This window comes from Morone saxatilis, unplaced genomic scaffold (genome assembly GCF_004916995.1).
Source record: "Morone saxatilis isolate NCDOM2014 unplaced genomic scaffold, NCSU_SB_2.0 Contig23, whole genome shotgun sequence".
In the NCBI taxonomy this organism is placed as follows: Eukaryota; Metazoa; Chordata; class Actinopteri; family Moronidae; genus Morone; species Morone saxatilis.
The window spans coordinates 6882582-6904520 of NW_023339796.1; the positions used below are offsets into that span (position 1 = coordinate 6882582).

Below are 21939 nucleotides of genomic sequence, written 5' to 3' on the forward strand. Positions count from 1 at the left end.
GGTGGGGGTGGGGGGGTTGGGGGGTTGAAGTCCTCTGCATGGTGTGAGTGTGTGTGTGTGTGTGGGGGGGGGGCCTTCTGTGCTGCCTGCCTAGTCATTTTATGGCACCATCTGTCCACAAGCAAACCGTCAAGTGGTGACGTCTTAGCCCATCTCTCTTGCTTGACAGTGTGAATTTCCTTTTGATATATATGCACATCTGCTGTTGAGAATGTGTCTCGGTTTATATTGCTAATTTAATGTTTGGCCATAGCACCGAATCATTCTTAATTATGCAGTAATTCATTTGTAGAACTCACTAAAATGTAAACAAAAACAATATTCAAACTTTTTTCAGTCTTTGAACTAGGGCAAGGCTATTGACTGTGTAAATTTTTAGAGACCCTGAATTGAATACAAAGCTTTGTTATTTTAACATTCTCCATTAGTTTTATTTAGACCTTAGCTTTGAGGAGAATTACAGGTTGGCCTACATAAAAACAATAAGATTGTTTTATTTATATACCACACTCAAAACAGATGCCTCACAGATAAAAAGCAAAGAACATTTCAGTAAGAGAAAGATAAACAGTAAGATGATTTATAAGTAAAATTATAATCATAATAATGTTAATACCCACGATAATAAATAACAATGTGAAAATCCAGATCCAGACATTGGGATGACAAGACAGGGAATGAAATAAATAAACAATAGTTTTCCATACAAAAGCTTACAATAAGGGCTGTTGTGTATTTAGACTTATTTTTAACTTAACTTTATGTTTTTTTGAGTATTCCATTTTAAGTTTTAAGCTGTTCTGTATTCTGTAAATGTGGCTCCTAAGGTTGATGCTACTTTACAGAAAACTGTTTCATCCACTCCATTGGTCCAGTTATACACAGCATTGCTTTTATTTGATGAATGTCTTTTTTACATTGAGCCTGCTTTTTGATTTATTGCAGGCCCTTTGCCCAGCACTTTGTCGTGCAAGCCATTTTCTCCTTGCTCTGCAGCTCGACAACGCCAATAATCACTCTCCAATAAATTCAAATGGAAGTGGCACTCTGGTATGTCTCTTCTACTCCGTGTAATACATATCAGTGTAATACATATCACCTTTCCTTCCCAGATTGATTTGCAGCTGAAAAGATTGGTAGCCCCCCAGAGGTGATTGTAAATCCCTACTTCAGTGGCAATTTATGGAGGTGCCTGAGTTTTGTTAAATGTTCACTCAACCAGACTAAATGCCAATCGACATTGTATCATACGGTTGAAGCCAATAATCGACGGTCTTTGCATTCGGTTGTCAGGCATCACAGATTTCCAAAAAAGTGAGTCATGAAGTCTCTGTCATACGTTTTAAATGTCTGCATACATTTCACATGGCTGTAGTATTACTATACTTGATTATTAAAGTGTCTTAAATTAACTACCTGATGGATTTCTTTGAGTTATCCACTCAGGCAGACGCTTTACTCATGTGATTTATTACGTGAGTGCTTTCATTGTAGGTCAGCATAATCAGTACCTCCTGCTTTCTGTTGCTCAACTTAAGAAAGTCCACTTGTCTGTTGTAGGTGTCTTTCGGTCTCTCTGCGTTAACAATTAACTCTGTGGAATTAGCTTGTAAACAAAAGTGCTGTAAAACTTGATAGGTCACAGGACATTAGCCTTTGTTAGGTGAATTTCAATGCAAAGCCTTGTCGCAGCCCTGTAAAAAAGACATGCACCATCAAGTCTGTGGATACAGAAAGGTTTCCAGAGTTGGAGGGAAAATCTAATTTTGTTACTTTACACTTTCATTTTACACTACGGAGCTCGTCGGCTTGTAGTAATTCTCCTGGGGTCTTGTGGTGCGTGTACACTGCTGAGGTAAAAAAGGAGCACAGACTTGTGAGGGTGAGCCTTCTAGGGCATGGAAAACTAATCAGGGGCCAAAACACTGCTGTCGAAAATGCAGCTTGTAACTGTGTTTATGGAGCCGTTGCAGGCTGCGCCAACACAAACCTCTCCGGTCTGGGTTTATCACCTCCAGAGACGGCCATGATTAGCTCCCCACACTGCTAGCCATATATCTCAGCTGTCCCACCTCCCCGTGCTCAGGATGACCCATTAAACAGAGATGGAGAAAGAGAGAGAACATGAGTCGAAGAGATGGAAACGATGGAGAGCAGAGATGCTACCTGTAGTTAGTGTAATAGTAGTGTTTACTCAGCCCTTGCTCTCTCTCTCTGCGCAGCTGTGTCTCGCATTGTCTGTTTGTGGACTACCGTTTCTGTATGGGTGGCCACTCCCTTGCCACACACACGCATGCACACACAGTGGGGGTTATAACTTGAATGACAGGCACCTGATGTGGGTGGCAAACAAGCAAACAGGATAGGTGTGTATTTTTTGTTAAGTTCCCCTCCCCTCTGTACTCGCTCTAAGAGCTCATTGTCCTCCACAGTTTACCGTTTCAGATGTTCACATCCCATTGTTCCTTTGTTAATTACTTCACTAAACCTCTCAGTCATCTGCTTATAATGCAGGATATATATACAGTATATGTCACGCTCTGCATTACTAAGAACTCCCCAGACACTTCAGACTCCAAAGCTTCTTTCTAAAGGATTTCAAGAAGTGGATGTCCTGACGAATAGGGCTAAGGTTATTTCAACTTCAGTATCACTTTAATAACCTTCTGTTCTCTTTCATGTTTTCTGCAATAAAATGTTAGAGTAGAGTCCTCTGTCTGTATATAGGACACACGATCTTGACTTCTTGAAATTGCACACAAGACCCAGTGTTGCACCATAAATTGTGTTTAGCCTTGGTGCAAACCTCAGAATCACCACCAACATGTCTAGTTTTGTTGAGTGACTCAAGTTTTGGGCTCTTTGTTGTAGGTGTCAATGTTATAAGTGAGAATGAGGTGGAGGGAACTAACAACATCTCAGACTTTGTCTTGTGTATTATTTACCTCTATCAGGACACCTCATCAAGGTCACCGGGTTAATCAGCTAATTATGTTTGCTTAAACACGTGTTTGCTTGTGCTAACTGTACACTGGCTAACACAGCCTCAGTTTGTGTCAGTCAGAATTGATTGGCAATTATGTTCAGTCAGAAAAATATGTAGATATGTATGCAGTATATGTTGTTGCTTACTGGTTTATAAAACATTATTTTAGTTTGCACTGCAGTTTCAAACGATATTAATTTCGATAATATACTTAAGCTGTAAAACAATAAGCTCCTGAGTTCATCCTGACTGATTATGTGATTACTAACTAGGATCTCAGTTTCTGGTGAAATAATCTGGATGATCATTTCAGCCATCATAATGCTGTGCTAACCCTGTCTCCCACTTTCCCCTCTTACTCTCACACACTAACCAGACATCAGAATTAAATCATTAAAAAGACAGAATGATTCACATACAATCTCACAAGGGCAGACATCCACCCCTACGTGTTCTTTCTGTTTCTCTCTCGCTCTCCCACATAGTTGCAAACAATGTCTTCCTGTGTGCCGCACCACTTGCTCAGATTTTGGATTACACTGCACCATTTCCACGTTGGTGCCCTTTCCTTCTCTCAGGAGCACTACCGCCACAGCACAAATGCACATTGTGGAAAGTGTTGTCCCATAGTATTTGTGTGCAGCTGGGAGGCACCAAACTGCATCAGGATAAATAAGTAGTTATATAAATAAAGAATAAACCTCGCTCTAGGAATTTGTCTCATTGAAGATGAAAAGCATCTGCCTCTCTCTGGCATCTGCTGTAAAAGATATCCCTCCACCGCCAAGGGTTTGGAGCACGGCGTGTAGCCAACTCTATCAGCCTCACTCACTCTCTCTACCCACCGACATGAACCAACGCAACGCTGGCGTACATAAAAATGAGTGTCAAAACAAATTTGTCAGCCAACAAACTTGATGTGAGTTACACTAATTTTGCAAAGCTAACTTGAGGTATTAACTTGAAATAAAACTGGGGCCTAAATGTCTTTTATTCTGGTTGCAGAGTAGGGGTGTGTGATCCAGTTCTTTGGCACCCTGAGCAGTGTATTTGTGTGGCTTTTTCTTCTACAGACTGCTAAAGCTTAACACACAAACAATTAGCTGCTTTGTAATCACCAGTAAAGGTGAAGGCACTAGAGGAATCTTTTGTTTTTTTCAAGTGGTTATAAAACTATTTTATCTGTATTTCTCAAAAATAAATAAAATCCCTGTTGCAGGGAGGATTATAATACAGTTTGATATGATCACAGCTTGAACTTTCACTGACGATAGATGGTGTTGGCTGCACACAGTGTTTGGAAATTCCATAGATGCAAGGTGTGTTGCAATGGAAATTGGTTCGTAGACATCAAAGCCTAGAGGCACATTCCTGTAAGTGACAAATAGTGAAGAAAAGATACGTCGACGATACCTGTCTGCAACTGTGCCAGGTGAGACACCAGCACCGTGACTCAGAAATAGCATTCCTTCACATCATTTTACTCAGCCAATGCCTGTCTTTTCCTTTGCCAAGAGACTTGTCGAAAGAGGTTAAAGCAGAGCGCAGATGAAGAAAAGGAAACTCTTGAAATTTTGCTTTGCTAAGATCTCAGCCTAGCAGTGTTTTCCTTGGTCTTGTTTCACAAAGAGGGTGGTCGAAGAGGTGCCCGGCGCGTGCGTTTTTTCAGTGTTTACACACGCATTGAAATAGCCACATGAGTAATGGGCTGCTCAACACCTCCACAGGCTTAAGAATGGAAAGGTTTTTTTTCCCACAAGATACTGGAGGCATTGTGTTCCTGACACTCTAACTTATTTAGCTGAACTGAATAGACTAAAGCTGACCGGCCACCCAGAAAGCCTCAAGATATTTCACATTGTGAGCGTTTCTCTCTTTCTCTTTTCACAAATATCAGCAATCAGTATTGTTCAGTTGCCACTATAAACTCGGCAGTGAGACTGAACAGATGAGCTGAGAAAGTTTTCAATTCAATTCCAATAGGCCTCTTGTAAAAGCTTTGTACAGAATAATTGTCAGGGAGCCCTTGAAGACAAAAGTAGGCTTACTTTAAAACTTTTAAAACTTTTCTCATTTTAGTTCTTTTTTTCTGAAGTCCTCTGGAGATATTGCTTTAATTTAAAGAGAGATACCTATCCTTACCATATCGTGGTCTGCTTTACAGCGTTATGATTACTCATCACAGATGGCCATGGGCATGAGTGTAGGGATAAGAAATTTAGTTAGCTCAGTTCATGGGGATACGCAGTTACTTTGTTTGTAATAGCATTAGGCATTGAAACTGCAGGCCATAACAAATTTAAGGTCATGTATCTAAATCTTATCAGTTGGCTTAGTCATTTCCTACACTATAATCTAATTCCTAAAAAGACAAAGAATCAGTACTTGTGCAGTTTAATTTGAGGGACAGCCTTTGTTTTTGCTTCCCCACCCACTACTTAACTTGATGGAGCAATGCTTTCTGCTTCATTGCTTGGTTAATTGTGGTTCATTTGTGGTACACCTGCTGCTACTTTGTTGACCGACCATGTCCCCCTTGGGGGGTGTTGTATGTTAAATGTTTATGTATGCATACATGTTGTCATATTATGAGATCATAGCACTTTGTGTTATTTGAACCCATCTGGAAGACACAGTTTCAATTTCTTAATGGGGAACATTAAGTGGGAGGTTGTCCTTAGGGAGTACTGTTTAGGAGGTCCTCTGGGTTTTTTACTGATCCCCATTGTGAGAGGATAGCTGAGGAGCTTAATCCTGCGTCGTGACCTCCCCTTTGTTCTTGTTATTTTCCTTCCCATGATTTCTCTGTAGCACTGTACTGCATTTGTAGTTTGCGTGTTACATTCGCTTCACTTGTATTTTCCCCTGCCCCGAGCAGGATTTTGTTGTGGGTATTTGATGCCTTGTTGATCGCGACCAAAGATCTCCAGTGTTGTATACTGTTGTTCTCTTACAAGTATACAAAATTTCTGTCTCCTTTGGTTCTGCTCTGCGACTTGCATTTGATGTTTCTGCTTTACTGTGTTATTATGTTCATTCAAATGTATGCAAATATATGGTGAGTTTGAATACTGATGTTTCTGTACTCCTGTTCTGCATGTGTTTTCTCTCCCAGGTGTTAGTCTTTGATCCTGTCAGAGTGGGACGTGTCTAGCAGGGGACTAAGGGGGGAGCAGTGCCAACTTGGAACATGGTGCCTAATATTCACCTGGCAGTGCCCCTCCTGCTCAGAGGGGCGTTGCTGTTCCTGCTTCTACTCAGCTGCATGGTGTTATCCTCTCTGGCAGACAGTAAGTAACCTCATTCACCTGTGTCCTGCCTTGCTTCAGGTACAATCTGATAAAACCTTAAGCCTCATAAGTATTTTGACAGTAAGAGCTCATTTGCTACACACAGCGAAATATACACACAATGAGAGGTTAAAAAGCAAGAATCATTTTAGATTTATTAACACATCTAGTGATCAGTTGAACAAATGCAGCCTTTTTGTAAATGTTCTAATCGCTTAAAGGTGCTGACATTATTATCCAAAGTTGAATTTAACCCACTACATTGTTGCACATATTATATTCACGGAGAACAAGTTTTCATGCTGTGCAGCGCAGAGCTTCTTTTAAAATAGAATATAGATTCCATTTACATTTGGTGTCTTTGGTGGATTGCAGCAACAGAAATAGCAGTTTATCTAATGCATGTCCCAGAGTATAGAGTGCTTTAACATTTGCACTAAAAATAAGTGTACAGTGCGCGCAGTGAAGCTCCATCAGCCTCTGTGACTGTCTGTCAATCTGAATGATGTTTTTTGCTGGAAGAAGGATCTCAGAGAGATGTGTCACCATCGCTGCGCTTTGAGTCTCAGGGGCAGCCGAGAGGCAATGCCCTGTCGAAGACGGGGTCAGGGACAGAATTAATTCAACACATGACCTCACCTATAGTGCTGTCATAGGGTCACTGTAATTCAATTATACCCCAACCCCTCCCATTCCCCCACCCGACCACGCCAACTGTCCTGTCCTTTCATACATGGGTCCAGTAGGATTTGTTTTTCTGTACCCTTTGCCTTGTCTCACTCACGCCCTGTGTTATCATCTTTGTCTCTTGCAGTGTGTCTAGAGTTTTGCACAGCGTCAGTGTGAACTTGACCTTGCAGAAAAGTTTTTGCACTCCTGTCGTTTTTCTTGTGGTCTGGCAAGACTGTCTTTGCTGTCGATATGTAATGTGAGCAGTATTACTTAAGCAAGACTTCAAAGATGTGCCCCACTGCACTGAATCCACTCTCAGACTTCTACACAGTGAGATGTGTTTGACTCAAGCTTATTCATGCTGCTTTTCCTATGCAACCTAAACCACTGAAATATGTTACAATATGTCTAGTTCCTCCATTGCATTCTGATATAAAATAACAATCTCTGAATACTAACAATTAGTTAAGAATTCAAATAAAATATGACTCGCTGATGATTAATTGTCTAAATGAAATTAATTAAATAACTGTGAGACATTAATTAATTAAATAACTGTGAGACATTTTTGGTTTATGAAAAATGAGCATGGGACTCCTCTTGACAAAGCAAATAAGATCTGCAACGTCAGTGATTAATTTATTGGTTATGAACCATGTTTATTGTCATGGTATGTTGTGCATGCTCTTCTATGCCTGCATTTTAATTGCCTCCGATGGGATGAGCAAAATTGATTCAATTGCATGTGCTTTTTAGAGACCATCAAGTAAAAAAGGTAATGTCAGGGGCATTAGAGGTGCCAAGATATTATTTAAATGTGCTGAGTCTGTCAGATGCCCAGTACAGACCAGAGTTTGGAAGGGACCTGGGTTATTAAACTGTGCAACTATTGTGCCGTTTTTAATCTACATTTTTGCAGATACCTATGTGTACAGGTGACTATTAAGCAAATATGCAGGATGGCTAAAGTCATTAAATATGTTATAAAATATATTTGTCATGGTTGTACCTACTGTATACTATTCCTTTATGGTATACTGGTCATCCGATCTCATTTTTACAAACAATCCAGAGGTATTTAATTGTGCACACATAGTTAGACACAGCTAGCTAGCTTGTGTTTTATTTTGTTCAATCTATGATCAGTGGGTTAATGTGGACAATGTTCTTTATTTTTGTAAATCTAGTCTTCTCTGCCTCTCTGTCGCCATCAGAACAAGATTGCCCCAGTCTCTTATTTCGGCAATCATATCATTTACGGATAAAAACAGAGCCAAGCATTTTAATTAACTGACAAAGATACTCTGCTGTGGTCAAGCTGGCACAAACGTTTTTATTGAAGATACACCCAAACATTGATACATGAATAAGGAACTTGAAGATGGAATTTCAGCTTAAAAGAAAGTTAATAAAAAATATAAAACTGGCTCTGGTCCCAGGTTAATCTATGGTTGTAGTTTAATGTAAGCACACATGGAAAAGGGCCTAGACTTGCTATTACCTAGACTATAAAGCAAACAGACATAGAATTAAAATAAGACAGTTGGGGGGCAAAAATAACACCTACCACTAATGGAAGGGTTGTGTGCATTTGATGCCTGTAATTTGTACACAACTTAGTTATGTGAACTTCATAGTTCTGGTTTGGATTTCATGTATTACAGGGCAGACACCAGACAGATATTTTGGGCGGGGTGCCTGGCAAGTTTTTGATTACATGGGTTCGGTCTGGTGTCCATGTCTCCCCCTTGAAAAGTTTAGCAGACAAAGCAACCACAGGTAGCAAACATGTCAGCAGTGTTAGACCTTCCCCATACATAAATACTATCGGTTTACAGTGCATTGTTTACTGGTTTAGGATGGCTACATTTCAAAAGTTGCTGTCATACTGTTTGTTTGGTGTAATACTTAATATGGTACAATTCATCATGATCTAGAAGCCCAAATAAGTACAAGAAATCCTCCACTAGCACTATCAGTGTTATAGCCTTGTGACATCATTCATCTTATACCATCATTGAGTAGGCCCACAATACAGTGTGATTACTTTGAGTGCTGATTGCAGACGTCCCATCGATCCCCGGGGAGCTGAGCCTAATCAACCAGCTCTCTATACAGCCTCCTTGTATACAATAGGCCACTGGCCCGCAAGGTCAGCCTCAAAGTCACACATACCCTGCACTTAAATGTAATGGTTATCTTTTTGTACTGCTGTCAATGTGAGTTATTTCATTGGCTTTAATAAGCTTTTGATGTATGTGTCTCCTCTTGTGCCTCTCATGTTATAATCTTGGGTGGCTTTTCATGTGAGGTGCGGCAAGACGACTGAGGCCTTTGTACCCGAGCCTGCTCTTTTCACTCCCAGTGGCAGAAGGATTACAATGGCACCATAATTAGCTTAATAAGTTAAAGTGACTTTTTATATCAGTCCACTCGCAACCTTTTAGTGTCTTATTTGTGTTCCCCTTTGTATCACCAGTAGCTTAATTGTAGTTTGTTGGTTATATAGACAGTTTCTTAGCCATTGTGTTTCTTCATTGTTCAATGGCCAGACCACTAAGAGGTTTCCCACTGAGACGCTTTGCTAAATATACATGAACCCTTTGGACAGAAATATTCCCAAATAGCCTGAAGTATATAGCATATCTTACCAGAATTTAAAGAAGAAAAAATCAACCTATTTGACATGTGGTGTAGATTAATTTGGCAATTTCTAGTGCTCTTACAATGGCCTGACGTGATGGAAGTGGTTTGGAGGGGGGTGGCCAGATGGGGGGCTGGGGGACTGGAAATTGGATTGTATTTTTAAGTGTCCATATGGTCACCCAGCTCAAAAACGGACAGGGATAGAAATTGATTCTCTTTTAATTAAAAATAACCACATCCACCTTGGAGAGCCACTTGGAGAGTAATGCAGTTAGCACACAGCTGTGGTCCACACACATCATACAGACAGGCGCAATGAGAGAAGCTAAGGTGGAAACAGTGGAAAATATGCTCTGAGAAAGAAGTGGGGAAAAAAGCAATATATGTGAGAAAAACATCTGCAAGATAAAGTGTTGGGGGACCGCAATTTAAAGGTTGTGGAGATACGATGGAATGTTGTTTTCATAAGCCAGTGCAGCAATGTCAGAATGGAGGGAGGAAAGGGTCATCGGAGGTTAATGATGTGAGATTAATAGTTTAATTAGGGAGCTCAATAGCAGTGCCAGAGGCAGCCACCCAAACCCCTCTGCTGTGTCCCGGATTCGGCAATGCCACAAGACGACAAGAATCGCCAGTGTCCTTCCAGAAAAGGGCAGATGGGGAAAGACATTTTAATGCTGTGTTCATAGTGATGGCTTTATTGACAAAAGATACTTGAGTTCCTTGCTTGTCCGTATTACTTATTACATTCTCACTTAATCTTAGGCTACTTTGAATTGAAATAATCCAGTATTACAAGAGATGTTGAAGAGTTGATGAGGATTTAGTTCGTGCTGAGAGATATGTGGGAAGTATAAGAAGCATTAAAGGATGTCCATATAGCAGTTTTTGTCACATCTTAAACATTGGTTAGTTTGTTGAGATTGGAGAAATTCAAGATAGCTGGCATAATCAAGTTACTTACAGGCATTGCCACAGTCCCGTGTATTGTTTTCTTTTGGAGCATCCTCTGAGGTGCATTTAAAGGCATTTAACTCAACCCAAACAGCCTGTGGACATGGAGCAGCATAAAACATGACTGGATCTCAAGTGGGAACTATTTCATGGTTAAATGGCCACCTTAACTTTTCAAAGATGCTAAATCATAAGGGAAGAAGAAAAAAAGATCCTGTTGGCGCATGTAAAGCCAGAATCTCTTTGTTGTTCCAGGTCCCTACAGTAACATAATTTAATTTCTCCCTAAATTTTGGCTAGTGGAGAGTTGAATTACTTAAAACCTCCGGGCCGTGTGGGTGAAACGATGAGAACAATGGTAGGAGCTCTTTGTGGTCTCTGAGGGAGAGCTAATCTAGGGGAGGCAAATTAATGAGGTTAGTGGGGTCGCAAGGGGGTGTATGGTGATGGATGATGAGCTAACCCCAAAATGGGAGCTCTGAAGAAACTAGGAGCCATCTCAGCTGCGAAGCCACCAACCCACCTCCTCCTGGGATCACTTAACACACTTAACATTTTCCCCAAACTGGTCTATTAATGTTGGGGTCCATGCCAAGGTGACCATTGGACTTTACCCAGCAGCATAAACAAAGCCCTCCATCCCAAATCTGCCCAAATCTCCTTTTGTATTCCCACTACAACTTTACAGACTAGTTTGGATTTCCATTACAAAGGGGTCACACTATATCCTTTATTACATATTCAAGCTGCATTCAAAATGTACTTTTCCCTCTTCATTTTTTGTTTTGCATACAAGTGTCCCCAGGTTGACACTGTGTTACCCACCCACACATGCATTTAAATGCAGCAGCCAGTCGTCCTTCACAGTTTCAGAATGGAAAAAAACACTTAGTTTCATGACAGTGCAAATGAGAACATTTCATCAAGTGAACTAAATGAACATTGGAGGTGATGTAGCCCCAGGGTTATGCAGATGAGCTGTGCAGTTCAGCCGACACATTAGTAGGCTTGTCTTGTAGGCAGGGGCCACATGCTTCATAAAGAGCCTGTTCATTGGAGACAAATCATTATTAGTTTACAGTTATCTTTAATTTCATTACCATCATTTTGTATATTATATATATTTTTCTTCTTCTTCATGCAATAGTGCAACAAAAGTAGGTATATCTTAAGAAAATATAACAAAGAAATCACAGTGCAGTGTCTGCCTTTATCAAATGTCTGTTAAATCTTTCCCCTAAGGAATCAGGTGGGTTGGAAAAAGCCACAGGTATTGAGTCATCTTAGACTGGATTTAGGTTGGGCGCCAGTTTAAATACCACAAGTAATATAAAACCTCAAACTTCAATGGTGTGATACCAGGAACACCCACATCATCACAATCAGAGTACACAAAGAAGCCTTTATCCTGTTTTTAAACAGTTGTTTTTAATTGCCCACTCCAGACTTTGGTCACCAAAGCACATTGTGTGTTTTCTTTTTTTAAAATGTCATATATTGACTGACAGACAAGAAGAGAGAGAGAGAGAGCAGACCTGAGAGATGCCTCCCTCGTTCATAATAGGCTTGAGAAGATGAAAGCCATTACATTAATGTTGCTCACACTGGGAAGAGAGAAGTGAAGGGTAATTGCACTTAGAGTTCTTGTTCTTCTCCGCTGTCTTGAATAATTCACTGAGGGCTGGAAGGCCTGATTGAAAGCCCGTCCACAAGGGTATTGAAAGTTTGATGTTTTTTCTTTTTCTTTTCCTCTTCTATAGGTTTAGACATTTTGTCTTAAGCACAGTATCCTAGTGATGATGAGCCCCATTGCCGATTTCACTGAAGTTCTGCTTATAACGCTCCATCAATCTTAGGCCACTACACTATCGTTCACAAAAAAGAAAAAAGTTTCTTTGGCTTCTGTGTTATCAGGAGTAAATGCTGTGTGAGCTGACTGCCAATGAGTGGGAACGTTTAGTGCAACTAAACCGGAACATCCCGCAAAAACCTGTTCAAACTTGTGGAGAAAGAAGGAAACTCCACCCATATAAGTCCTAGTTGTTTTTAAAGCCAGGATCTTCTCAGTGTTTACTAGACACTATAAGGATAAGATATTTAAACCAAATGACCTTAGCTAAAACATTCATACTGTGTCTCACTTACCTTAAGTGTATGTTTAACAGTGAGGCAAACAATATGGTGTGATTTACACAGTAAAAAACCAGTGGAGGAGCTGGTGGACTGCTGTACTGCTTTGCACAATGACAGCTGCATTCTTATCTCTTCATAACGTAAACTCAATGTGACAGATTTGAGATTACATTTTAAAAACTAGATAATAAAATAAATCATGTTGACCCGAAATACATCGACCACAGGGATGTGATTATGAGAAACTGTGCTTTATATTATTCAGTCCTAGGGTCCCTCCACATAAATTCTAACGTTCCATGTACATGTGTCATTTGGGAAAAAATGACACAATGCTCCTTGTTGTTCAGCTGTAAAAGAGTGCAGATAGCAAACATGATGTTTATTGGTTTAAACAAACAGCCTGAAGTGCAGTTGACTTTATCGGGGTAAATAACTTGCAGGGGAGGCAGCTTTATATGGAATTAATTGCAAACAAGTTGCCTGCTAATGGCCCGAAAAGGCCTTAATGGAAGTGTTCCATTAAAACAACCAGTGCTGATGCCATCAGACAAATTTCCACTAAGTGTTGCCTCATGAAAATGATAACTTGCTAATCCATTATTAATAAGAATTAATGGTTTTCTCTCTGCCGCGTGTGTATCGATCCCTGATACTCTACACCACAGAGTAGCTCTCATTGGGCACTCCGGCAGGCCTGGGAATACACTAATTGTTAGCCACACAAGTGCCATTTACACAACTCTCCCTGCTGTCTCTGCATTTATTACAAGCCCTGCTCTGAGGCCCCCAACAAAGAAAAAAGACAAAACTGTATAGCTGCTTAGGAAGCGCACTATACAGTAACAATGCTTTGAGTGGGTCAGAACAGCGAAAAACAATATTTCAGTAAACCACTTTCCATTTTATCCAGTCTCTTAAAAGCTCACTTCTATTCTTGTCCTAAAATATGACCCATATTCATTAATTTATTCATACTCTTATTGTCCTTGAAAGTCATTTACTGTATGTTGATAGGTGTTCCCGATCACACGTCCCAACACCTTCACATCTGTCTAATGGAAAATAAAACACCTGTAGCAACACTGGAGTTCGGGAACCCCCTGTACCTTTCATCTCTCTAATGACTTCAGACCCCACAAATATTGCTTCAGGCATTATGTTAACTGAGAGAAGCTGTTTAATCCAGCCCATGCAGAGCAATCAGCATCCTTTAGGCTCCCTCAGTGCTGTCTAAACCAGGGATCTATGCAGATTTGTCTGCCTTCAAATTTAAATTTCAAATCAACAGGCCGCAGATATACATAGTTGTGATTTTAAGTGAGAATACACCTGGTGGCACTACAGCATAAATACTAAATATTCAGAATTACTACTAATAACTTCACTATATTAAGATAGCACTTTGTGTTATGTTAGGCGTTACAAGTTTGCATTCATTTCCCTAATAACCCTATGATTTGTTTGATAATCAGATTATCTGTCAGGGTGTGTAGATGCATATAAGAAACAACTTATTAACCCCACAAAATAAGAAAAAGAAAATTGAGAGTTTTTATTTGTGTGTGTTGTTTTTTCTGCTTCGATTAACTAATTTATTCCATTTGTTAATTGTAACATGAAAGGCTTTTTGCTCGACTAACAACAAATGTGTTGTGGTTGGGTTTTTTCCACCACCACCAGCCATGCTGCTGTTTGTGTAGACTGGAGCAACACTGTTTTTCATGTGGGTCACTTTTTGATCTTTCTGACTGCATTAATTGGGTAATTAAAAGAAATATTGAATAATTGACTTTTGGTCCAGGTATGAGTGTGTGCAAGCAATTTCATAAGCCAGTTTAGTTGTTTATGTGATTAGATTAGAATTAGAAATTAGAATTAGAGAAATGCCTTAATTTGGTTAGTGCCATCCATGAGTCAATAACCTCAACCTTGAAATTCTGGGACCATGCAACCAATACTGGGCCTGACGGATGTGGCAGCACTTTCTACACTCTGCCTGTGAGAAGAGTGCATGTGTGGAAGCCTTGTGCGTCAAGATAGGAGTTTTGAATGTGATGTATCAAAGCTTAGAAAGAGTGCAGCTCAAAGCTTGCAGTCACTGGCTGATTGAAGGATTTGCATAGGTAGGCTTATGTGTTTTCCACCCCATCCCTGCCATTGTTTTCATGTGACAAGTGCCTGACAGCCAGGAAAATGGGACACAGGCAGAGAAAAAAGGCCTGGATTTTGTCTCTCTAAGAAAAGAACTGACAAACCCAACAGTTTGATATCCTTACCTGCCAGTGGTGGCACAGTGATGGAGGAACTCTGCAGAGTCTTAGTCCAAAAATAAATGCTTCTGCCCTTTTCATTGGTGTGTGAGGGACCACTATTAACCCCGTCCAGATTTTGTGATTGAATGCTTGGTGAGATCTGGATTACAGATGGACAGCTCTGAATTTGCCATAGTTCACCTTTGAGTCATAGGTTAACTATCGAAATGCAGGGGAAGCTTTTTTAAGAGGATTAATATGGGAAAAGCTCTGTGAGGGCCAGTTTACTCTTTTCTTCCACTTATCCCTAAAAATCCTTATGGTTTCTAAGATCCAGCGGTCCCTCACTTAAATGTTTGTAGCAATACATGGGCTTACATCCTTTAATTTGAAGCATGTGCCGAGAACTCTTTAATGCCGCCTGATCCTCCATCTTAGCAACAAAGTGAAAAGCCATCACATCAACTTAAATAGAAGTGCTGTGGACAGATGTTAGCAGTAAGTCTTGGAAGTCAGAATGGTGATAATCAGGTCTTGAGGATTCCAACTCACCACCCATGCACGCACAGATGCATGCTCAGGCATATACTCTTTAAAGCTTATCAGGTTTGAATCGTTAGCACGGCTCTTGCTGCTGCCTGTGTGTGTGCCGCAGCCACGTCCTGATGCTATAGAAAAGGATTTATTACTGTGCTGTTGCCGTCTAAATCTTGTCCGTGGGAGAACCGGGACGAAAATATCATTCAAATGTCAGGTGGGTTTAGGTACTATGAAGGGTCACAGGGCACAGATGGATGGATGGATTACTGTGTATCGCCAAGCACACATAACTGCCTACTCACACACTACATTGCACCACAGTACACTTCAGCCTATCAGTGTTATGTAAAATGCTGTGGATTTGTTTGTCATTTTTAGCATATCATGGTTGTTTTTTTAAACAACTTTTCTTTTTAAAGTTGTTGAATGTTGAGTGTATGGAGCAGTTCTAAGGTTTTACCTGCTGTTTGACTGCAGTGTGTCACTGTAGCACTGCATCTGCACGGTCATCTTAAAGTTTCCAATTCACTTGGAGCACGTTTTAAAACTTATTTTTTAGGCAGGGAGTGTGTATGTGTGTGTGTTATGGAAATGTCACTATGTCATGGATAGACAGACAGACAGATACTTTATTTATCCTGAGGGAAATTCAAGATTGAAGAGGACTGTCCTGCATGAACAGTAAGCTTTTCTTCAGGAGCTACATCTCATATTTCTGCAAGTACCTCTGTCCGTTCAACCAGTTGCAATTGAATGTGTACAGCAATCTCGCATCAAAGTGTTACGTCTGCACACACGTCACTACCCACACGCAGTATCTCATTTATTGTATACTGCTGTATTGCTTAAAGAAAGCCCCTCTGCAGAGATGTCCCCGAGCAAGGACAAACAGCACCACCCCTCTCTCTCTAGTCAAGTGAGAGCAGAGGTTGATGATATAACAAGTAGACCTGGAGAATGTGCTCAGTAAAGGTCCAATCCATATAAGAATGAGGTACAGTGCTATGCTAACTAGATATAGACCCCTCCCGGCACCTTCTCCCACCAATGTTATATTAGAACACATTAAAAAGAAAAGAATGGTGGCCGCCATTGCTGGATTTTCCCCAGCGTGCGCTCAGAGAGGGAAGGCTATGTCTCCTCTGTGTACACAGCATAACGATTCACCCCTTTGTGTGTGTCTCCACGGGGCGGTCTCCTCGTCATCACTGCGGTTTAGGTGTTCCCCACCTCCCTCTTTAATTACTCTGGAGATGAAATGCGAGCTGATGGAGCTGGTAATAAGGACATCGTGCCTCATTGTTGAAGCCAGACTCCTATTATGCACGTCTGAGACTGTAAATACAGCATAAAGCATGGCGGCTATAGCAAGCAGCTAAGGTGCGTTCATTGTAGCATCATGTCAACTTAGACGGGCTGTCGCGGAAACACACACTCTATTGTCCTGTGCATAATGATGTTGGGTGTGGTGCTCCGTATCCAACACCCTGAAGGCAAACAGGGGAAGCACCTTTATATGTGTTCTCCATGGTAGTGCACTGTTGTTGTAAACACACATCTGAGAGGTCACACAGAGCTCACAGGATCACAACAAAGTAGTAGCCTTGTTTAGATTTTAGGATGTGCCTCATAAGCCCAACAAATGGATAATTGCTAAGCAGATTAAGTAAAAAGTGTCTAATTTACCAGAATCTAGGGTTTCTTTCTCTGTGATGATTTTTGCAAACATATACAATATCTTGTTTTATCTATTGATTTTAATGCAATCCCTCATGATCAATAGATAAAACTGAAACTCTAGTGTGTGTGGTTGACAAACGTTTGCGTTTCAAATGGTGTGTCAAAGCAGAGGTGAGAAATTCAACATAAAATAGTGACAGACAGGGACACAAAGACTCAATGTTTCTCGCATGAAAGAGCTGCAGGTGTGCACAGCAACAGTGTTTTTCTATTGTTGCCTTTGTGTGGAGAAAGTGATACCCACAGATAAACAAGTTTTACATGCCGATGTGACTGGCACTAACATCACCTTCACCTCTCCCCCTCCCTTCTGCTCTTCCTTCTCCCTTGCCTCTCTCCCACTTTCCATGTCCCTGACTCCTTTCCCTCCCTCTTTTTATCACTTTCCATCTCCCTCTGCCCCCTTTGCTCCTTCCTCCTCAGGCTTGCCAAGTTTTGTGAAATCCCCAGAGGACCAGACGGGCATCTCGGGCGGAGTTGCGTCGTTTGTGTGCCAGGCCGCCGGGGAGCCCAAACCCAGAATCACCTGGATGAAGAAAGGCAAGAAAGTCAGCTCTCAGCGCTTTGAGGTGAGCACTCATGCGTGACTTTCAGATCTCTGAACACTCAACATACACACCCACATGTACACACAAAAACACAAGCACACGTGACTAAACATTACAGGCGTGGGCTTTAGACTGCCTCTCTAACCCTCTCTCATTAACGCAGACAAATCCACGCTCACAGTGTTCACAGCAAGCACACACTCACAAAGCACACACAATCAATTGCCCTGTTATTGAGCATCACACCAACTCTTCTCTTTTCCAAGCGAGACCAGACAGGCTTCCCTTCTCTTTAATCTCCTTCCATCTTGATTTATATAGTCCTCTTCATCTCCTTCAGTCTTTTCACACCCTCATCCTTCCCCTTTTGTTCCTCAGCTCCACCATCTCTGGCCATACATCCCCTTGATGTATTACTTGATGTAATTCCCCTCCCTCTTTTGAACCCATATAAACAGAAGGAAGTACCTTAGGTGGGAACTCACACTATCTTTCTTCTGAAATGTAAGGTAGCCACGGTAGCTGGTGGTACTATTGTTACTCCTGGTTGATACAGGTTGATGTGATCCTTATTGTGGTTCTGCTGTGCATCACAGTCTGTTTGGATACAATTTTGCTGATCATGGTTGATGTCTCTTGAGAGGAAACTTTGGCTTCATTAGCCATTCAGTGAGGGCAGCAGACTTATATTCTACTTCTAAAAATTCAAATTTTGCATCTGGACATCACAATAGGCTTTTGAAAAACTGGCAAAGCTGCAAAACTGGCACATTTTTCCTCTCTCAAATCAGAAACACAAAAATGAAGAAAACTGTAATCTGCAAGTCTAAACGAGCGTTATTACATGCGGCAATAAAGGGATATTCCTGTAAAGAAATGGAGGCCCCTAAAAATAACATTCCTGGCCTTTTGTTTTGCTCTGGCTCTCCTAGGTGATTGAGTTTGATGATGGCTCGGGCTCCGTACTGCGGATCCAGCCACTGCGCACACACAGAGACGAAGCCATTTACGAGTGCACAGCCACCAACAGTGCAGGCGAGATCAACACCAGTGCCAAGCTTACAGTGCTTGAAGGTAAGATAAGTCTTTCTTTTTCGCTTGGTTTCTTTCTCCATCTTGCTTTCACTCTGACTCTTTACTTTAACCCCTCCTCCTTTTCCTGCTGCTACTGGTTTTTGAAGCTTTTATTCCAATATATCCAAAAGCAAATATGGGTGTTTGCCTTAATAATTCATACAAAAACATTTGCTAACTCTGAGGATTCCTTGTATTGGCAGTGTCACGGAGGAGTAGATCTATCTTAATGTAAACTACCACAAGTCGGGGAAAAAAATGCAAGGAATGCGTTTTTAAAAAAGATAGCATACAGTTCAGCAATTCAGCAAATGTATGACCTGGAATCCTGTCATATTGTAAGAAATAATTGACATTTATTGGCTCTAATGCTATATTTAGTTTGTCTCCCTCTCTTAATGAGTCCTCTACTACAACAAATCAATCCTATAATCAATTAAAAAGACTATAAATTGCCTCATCAAAAGCCTGATTGTGAATAATGACTGAAAAAAATATATTACTTAAATTAATTATTAAAAGTCAGTGATTTCCTGCTTATCAAGAGAACCTTAAGAAAATTGCTCCACATGGAAATATAAACAGTTTTTCCTCATACAGGGCTTCCCTCCATGCCTGCAGGCTAGTTTGACCTCCATGGATCTCCTCTCCCCTTCTTGCCCATAGAGTTAATGTATGTGATTTATGTGGACAAGGGTTCTGCACCTCTCCCTGCTCAGCCTTCCATATCACTGAGCTGTGAGCGTGAATTTCTTCCTTAGTTGATGGGTGCTCGTCATCGCAGGACTTGATTTCATTAGAAACTTTCAAGAAAAAAGCTCCAGAGCTAGCCAGCGGGAGGATTAAGGCTGTCCGAAGCCATTACACTGGCATTAAAGCAGATCCCTCTCTCTCAAATACAGTCTTTCCGTCCCCTGTTTGAATCCCATCTTTCTTTCTTTCTTTCTATACCCACCCTTCCTTTATTTCTCTATCCACGCTGATTTGATGATATCATCGGCTGTGCTTGTGTAATCTACCCGAAGGGACTTTTCTCCTGCGCAAAGAAAGGTTTTCTTTCTAGCCCTTCTTTGCACTGTATCGTGAGGAATGCTGTTGCCTGCACAAACAGCACTAACATGACATGAAGCGCACATAAATGAGATGAGATTAATCACAGCGTTAGTGTTGGGGGGCAAAATAGGATACAGAGTTTGAGTTCCCTCAGTTAGTGAAATAAAAAGACGGACAGCAGTCTTACTCAACAGTGAGCAACTGTTCTCGCCAGCAGACGTGCTCTGCATGAAGTTGTGTTCTCTCTATGATCCTATGCTCGGTGTTGCTAACCCCAGAGTCAAGTACCACAAAGACACATGCCATATGATGGAATGCTTTTATCTGTAGGGCTTTAATAATACACATTCACTACATACATTTTCAGCAGGAATGGGAACCAGACCTTTAACCATGGCACACAACACTGCCTCTCTAATTGCAAACACTGTGTTTTGGCTTGAACATGTGAAAGAACACTTATTATAAAATATTTAAAGCTGCAATGCAATGACAAGTTAAATTCTTACAGTGCTTACTATTTATTTATTTCTATGGATTACGCAATCTTCTTTATGGTAAGATACAATTGAAAAAAGGTTACTTAGTGTTGATGATTCCAGTAACAATCCAAACAAAAATCAACAGCTGAGTCTGCACCTCTACACAGAGTTAAGCCACTTTGAGCTCATTGTATTGGTCTGACAAACCAAAACAATGTAGGTTCATAAAAAAAACTGTGGACAGCTACTCTCAGCCTACAAGCTCAAGCAAGCCAGTTCTACGCTACCTGTCCAGAGTGAAATGGCAGACAGCCAAAGTAAACGAGTGGCTGGTGAAGTTGAAGTCTTTGTTGAACATTTATCAAGAGAGACAGATATTTATTTCCAAACTAGGGCTGGGATGTTGCCAAATTGTTTTGTATCTGCTGGAAGTAAACAATCTCTGCCAAAACTGATAATACAACATTACAAGATGATAATATAAATGCTTATTGCTGTGAGATTTAGCTGTAAATGTAAATAATTAGAATTGTTGTAATGACATCATCAGTTAGAACTATGGTTTACATTATATTAGATGCTATTGAGTTGACTTAATCAAATTGCAAACTGAGGAAAATCTTCACAATGTAACAAATGAATATACTGAATAAGTGGTATGGCTTTTGTTAAATTTGTGAAAACCTTGGAATTATTCCGTCAGCGTTTTCCTTTTATCAGAGCAAGACTTGTAAGTGTTAATGCAATCACAGAGGCTGGTAAAATAACTCTCAATTCCATCTGCTAGTCCATAACCCCGAGGATGTGCCGAACAACTAAGAGCTTGTTCATACATGCACTTGTGCACCCAAATGTACAGCCAGAAACGCATTCATGCATATTCACTAACATAAACACGCTCAGTACAAACACACACAGCCTTGTGGAGCAATGTTGTCAGCTCGTCTCTATTTTTAGACTATTGTTTGTAGCCTAGCGATACATCAAGTTCATATCAGTAGCACTACACAAGAAAACACTGGGGCAGCACCAAACAGACTGAGACTAATGATGCTTCTCCTTAATGGGGCGGTGGTAGCCTGAAGGTTTGAGAAGTCGGTGTCACGTCACAGTGTTGCTTTTTTGAATCAAATGATAAAATCTGGATAAAGTGACTAAGAAACCATCTGAAAACTTAATTCATTGAGCAAGGCACAGAAGCGGTAAAGCTGCTCAGTGAGGACTGTAACTGTCCTACGTAGCTCTCAAGATGAGAATGCGTTAAGCTAAGCATTGCTTAAAAGCATGTGACGTCTCAGACAATGTTCCCTAAATGAATAAAGGTTGAAAAAATTACTTCATAAACAATATCTTCCTGTTTTTGCATTCCAAAAGAAAAGCCTTGCACTCCCTGCATAACTTAAAGTACATGTGACTTTGCATCCACATGAAGTTGTCATAATACATTGAGTACACTCATTCAGAGAGGCAGTGAGAATGGTGAAGTCATTATACCACTAAGTCGATCTGGATTATGGGTTTTAGCAGAGCAAAGGAAGGTTGAGCATTAATTATGATTATTTCATA

General features: G+C 40.7%; 1 protein-coding gene across 1 annotated transcript in view; it reads left to right on the forward strand.

Annotated features, from left to right (window-relative positions):
* LOC118334645 (receptor-type tyrosine-protein phosphatase F) overlaps window positions 1-21939 on the forward strand; it is a gene marked incomplete in the record, with an annotated part of 156755 nt that overhangs the window by 48549 nt on the left and 86267 nt on the right. The window contains 3 exon segments of the mRNA XM_035670647.1: window positions 6102-6276; window positions 17640-17785; window positions 18697-18838. Of these exon segments, the coding sequence (XP_035526540.1) occupies window positions 6177-6276; window positions 17640-17785; window positions 18697-18838 (388 nt within the window).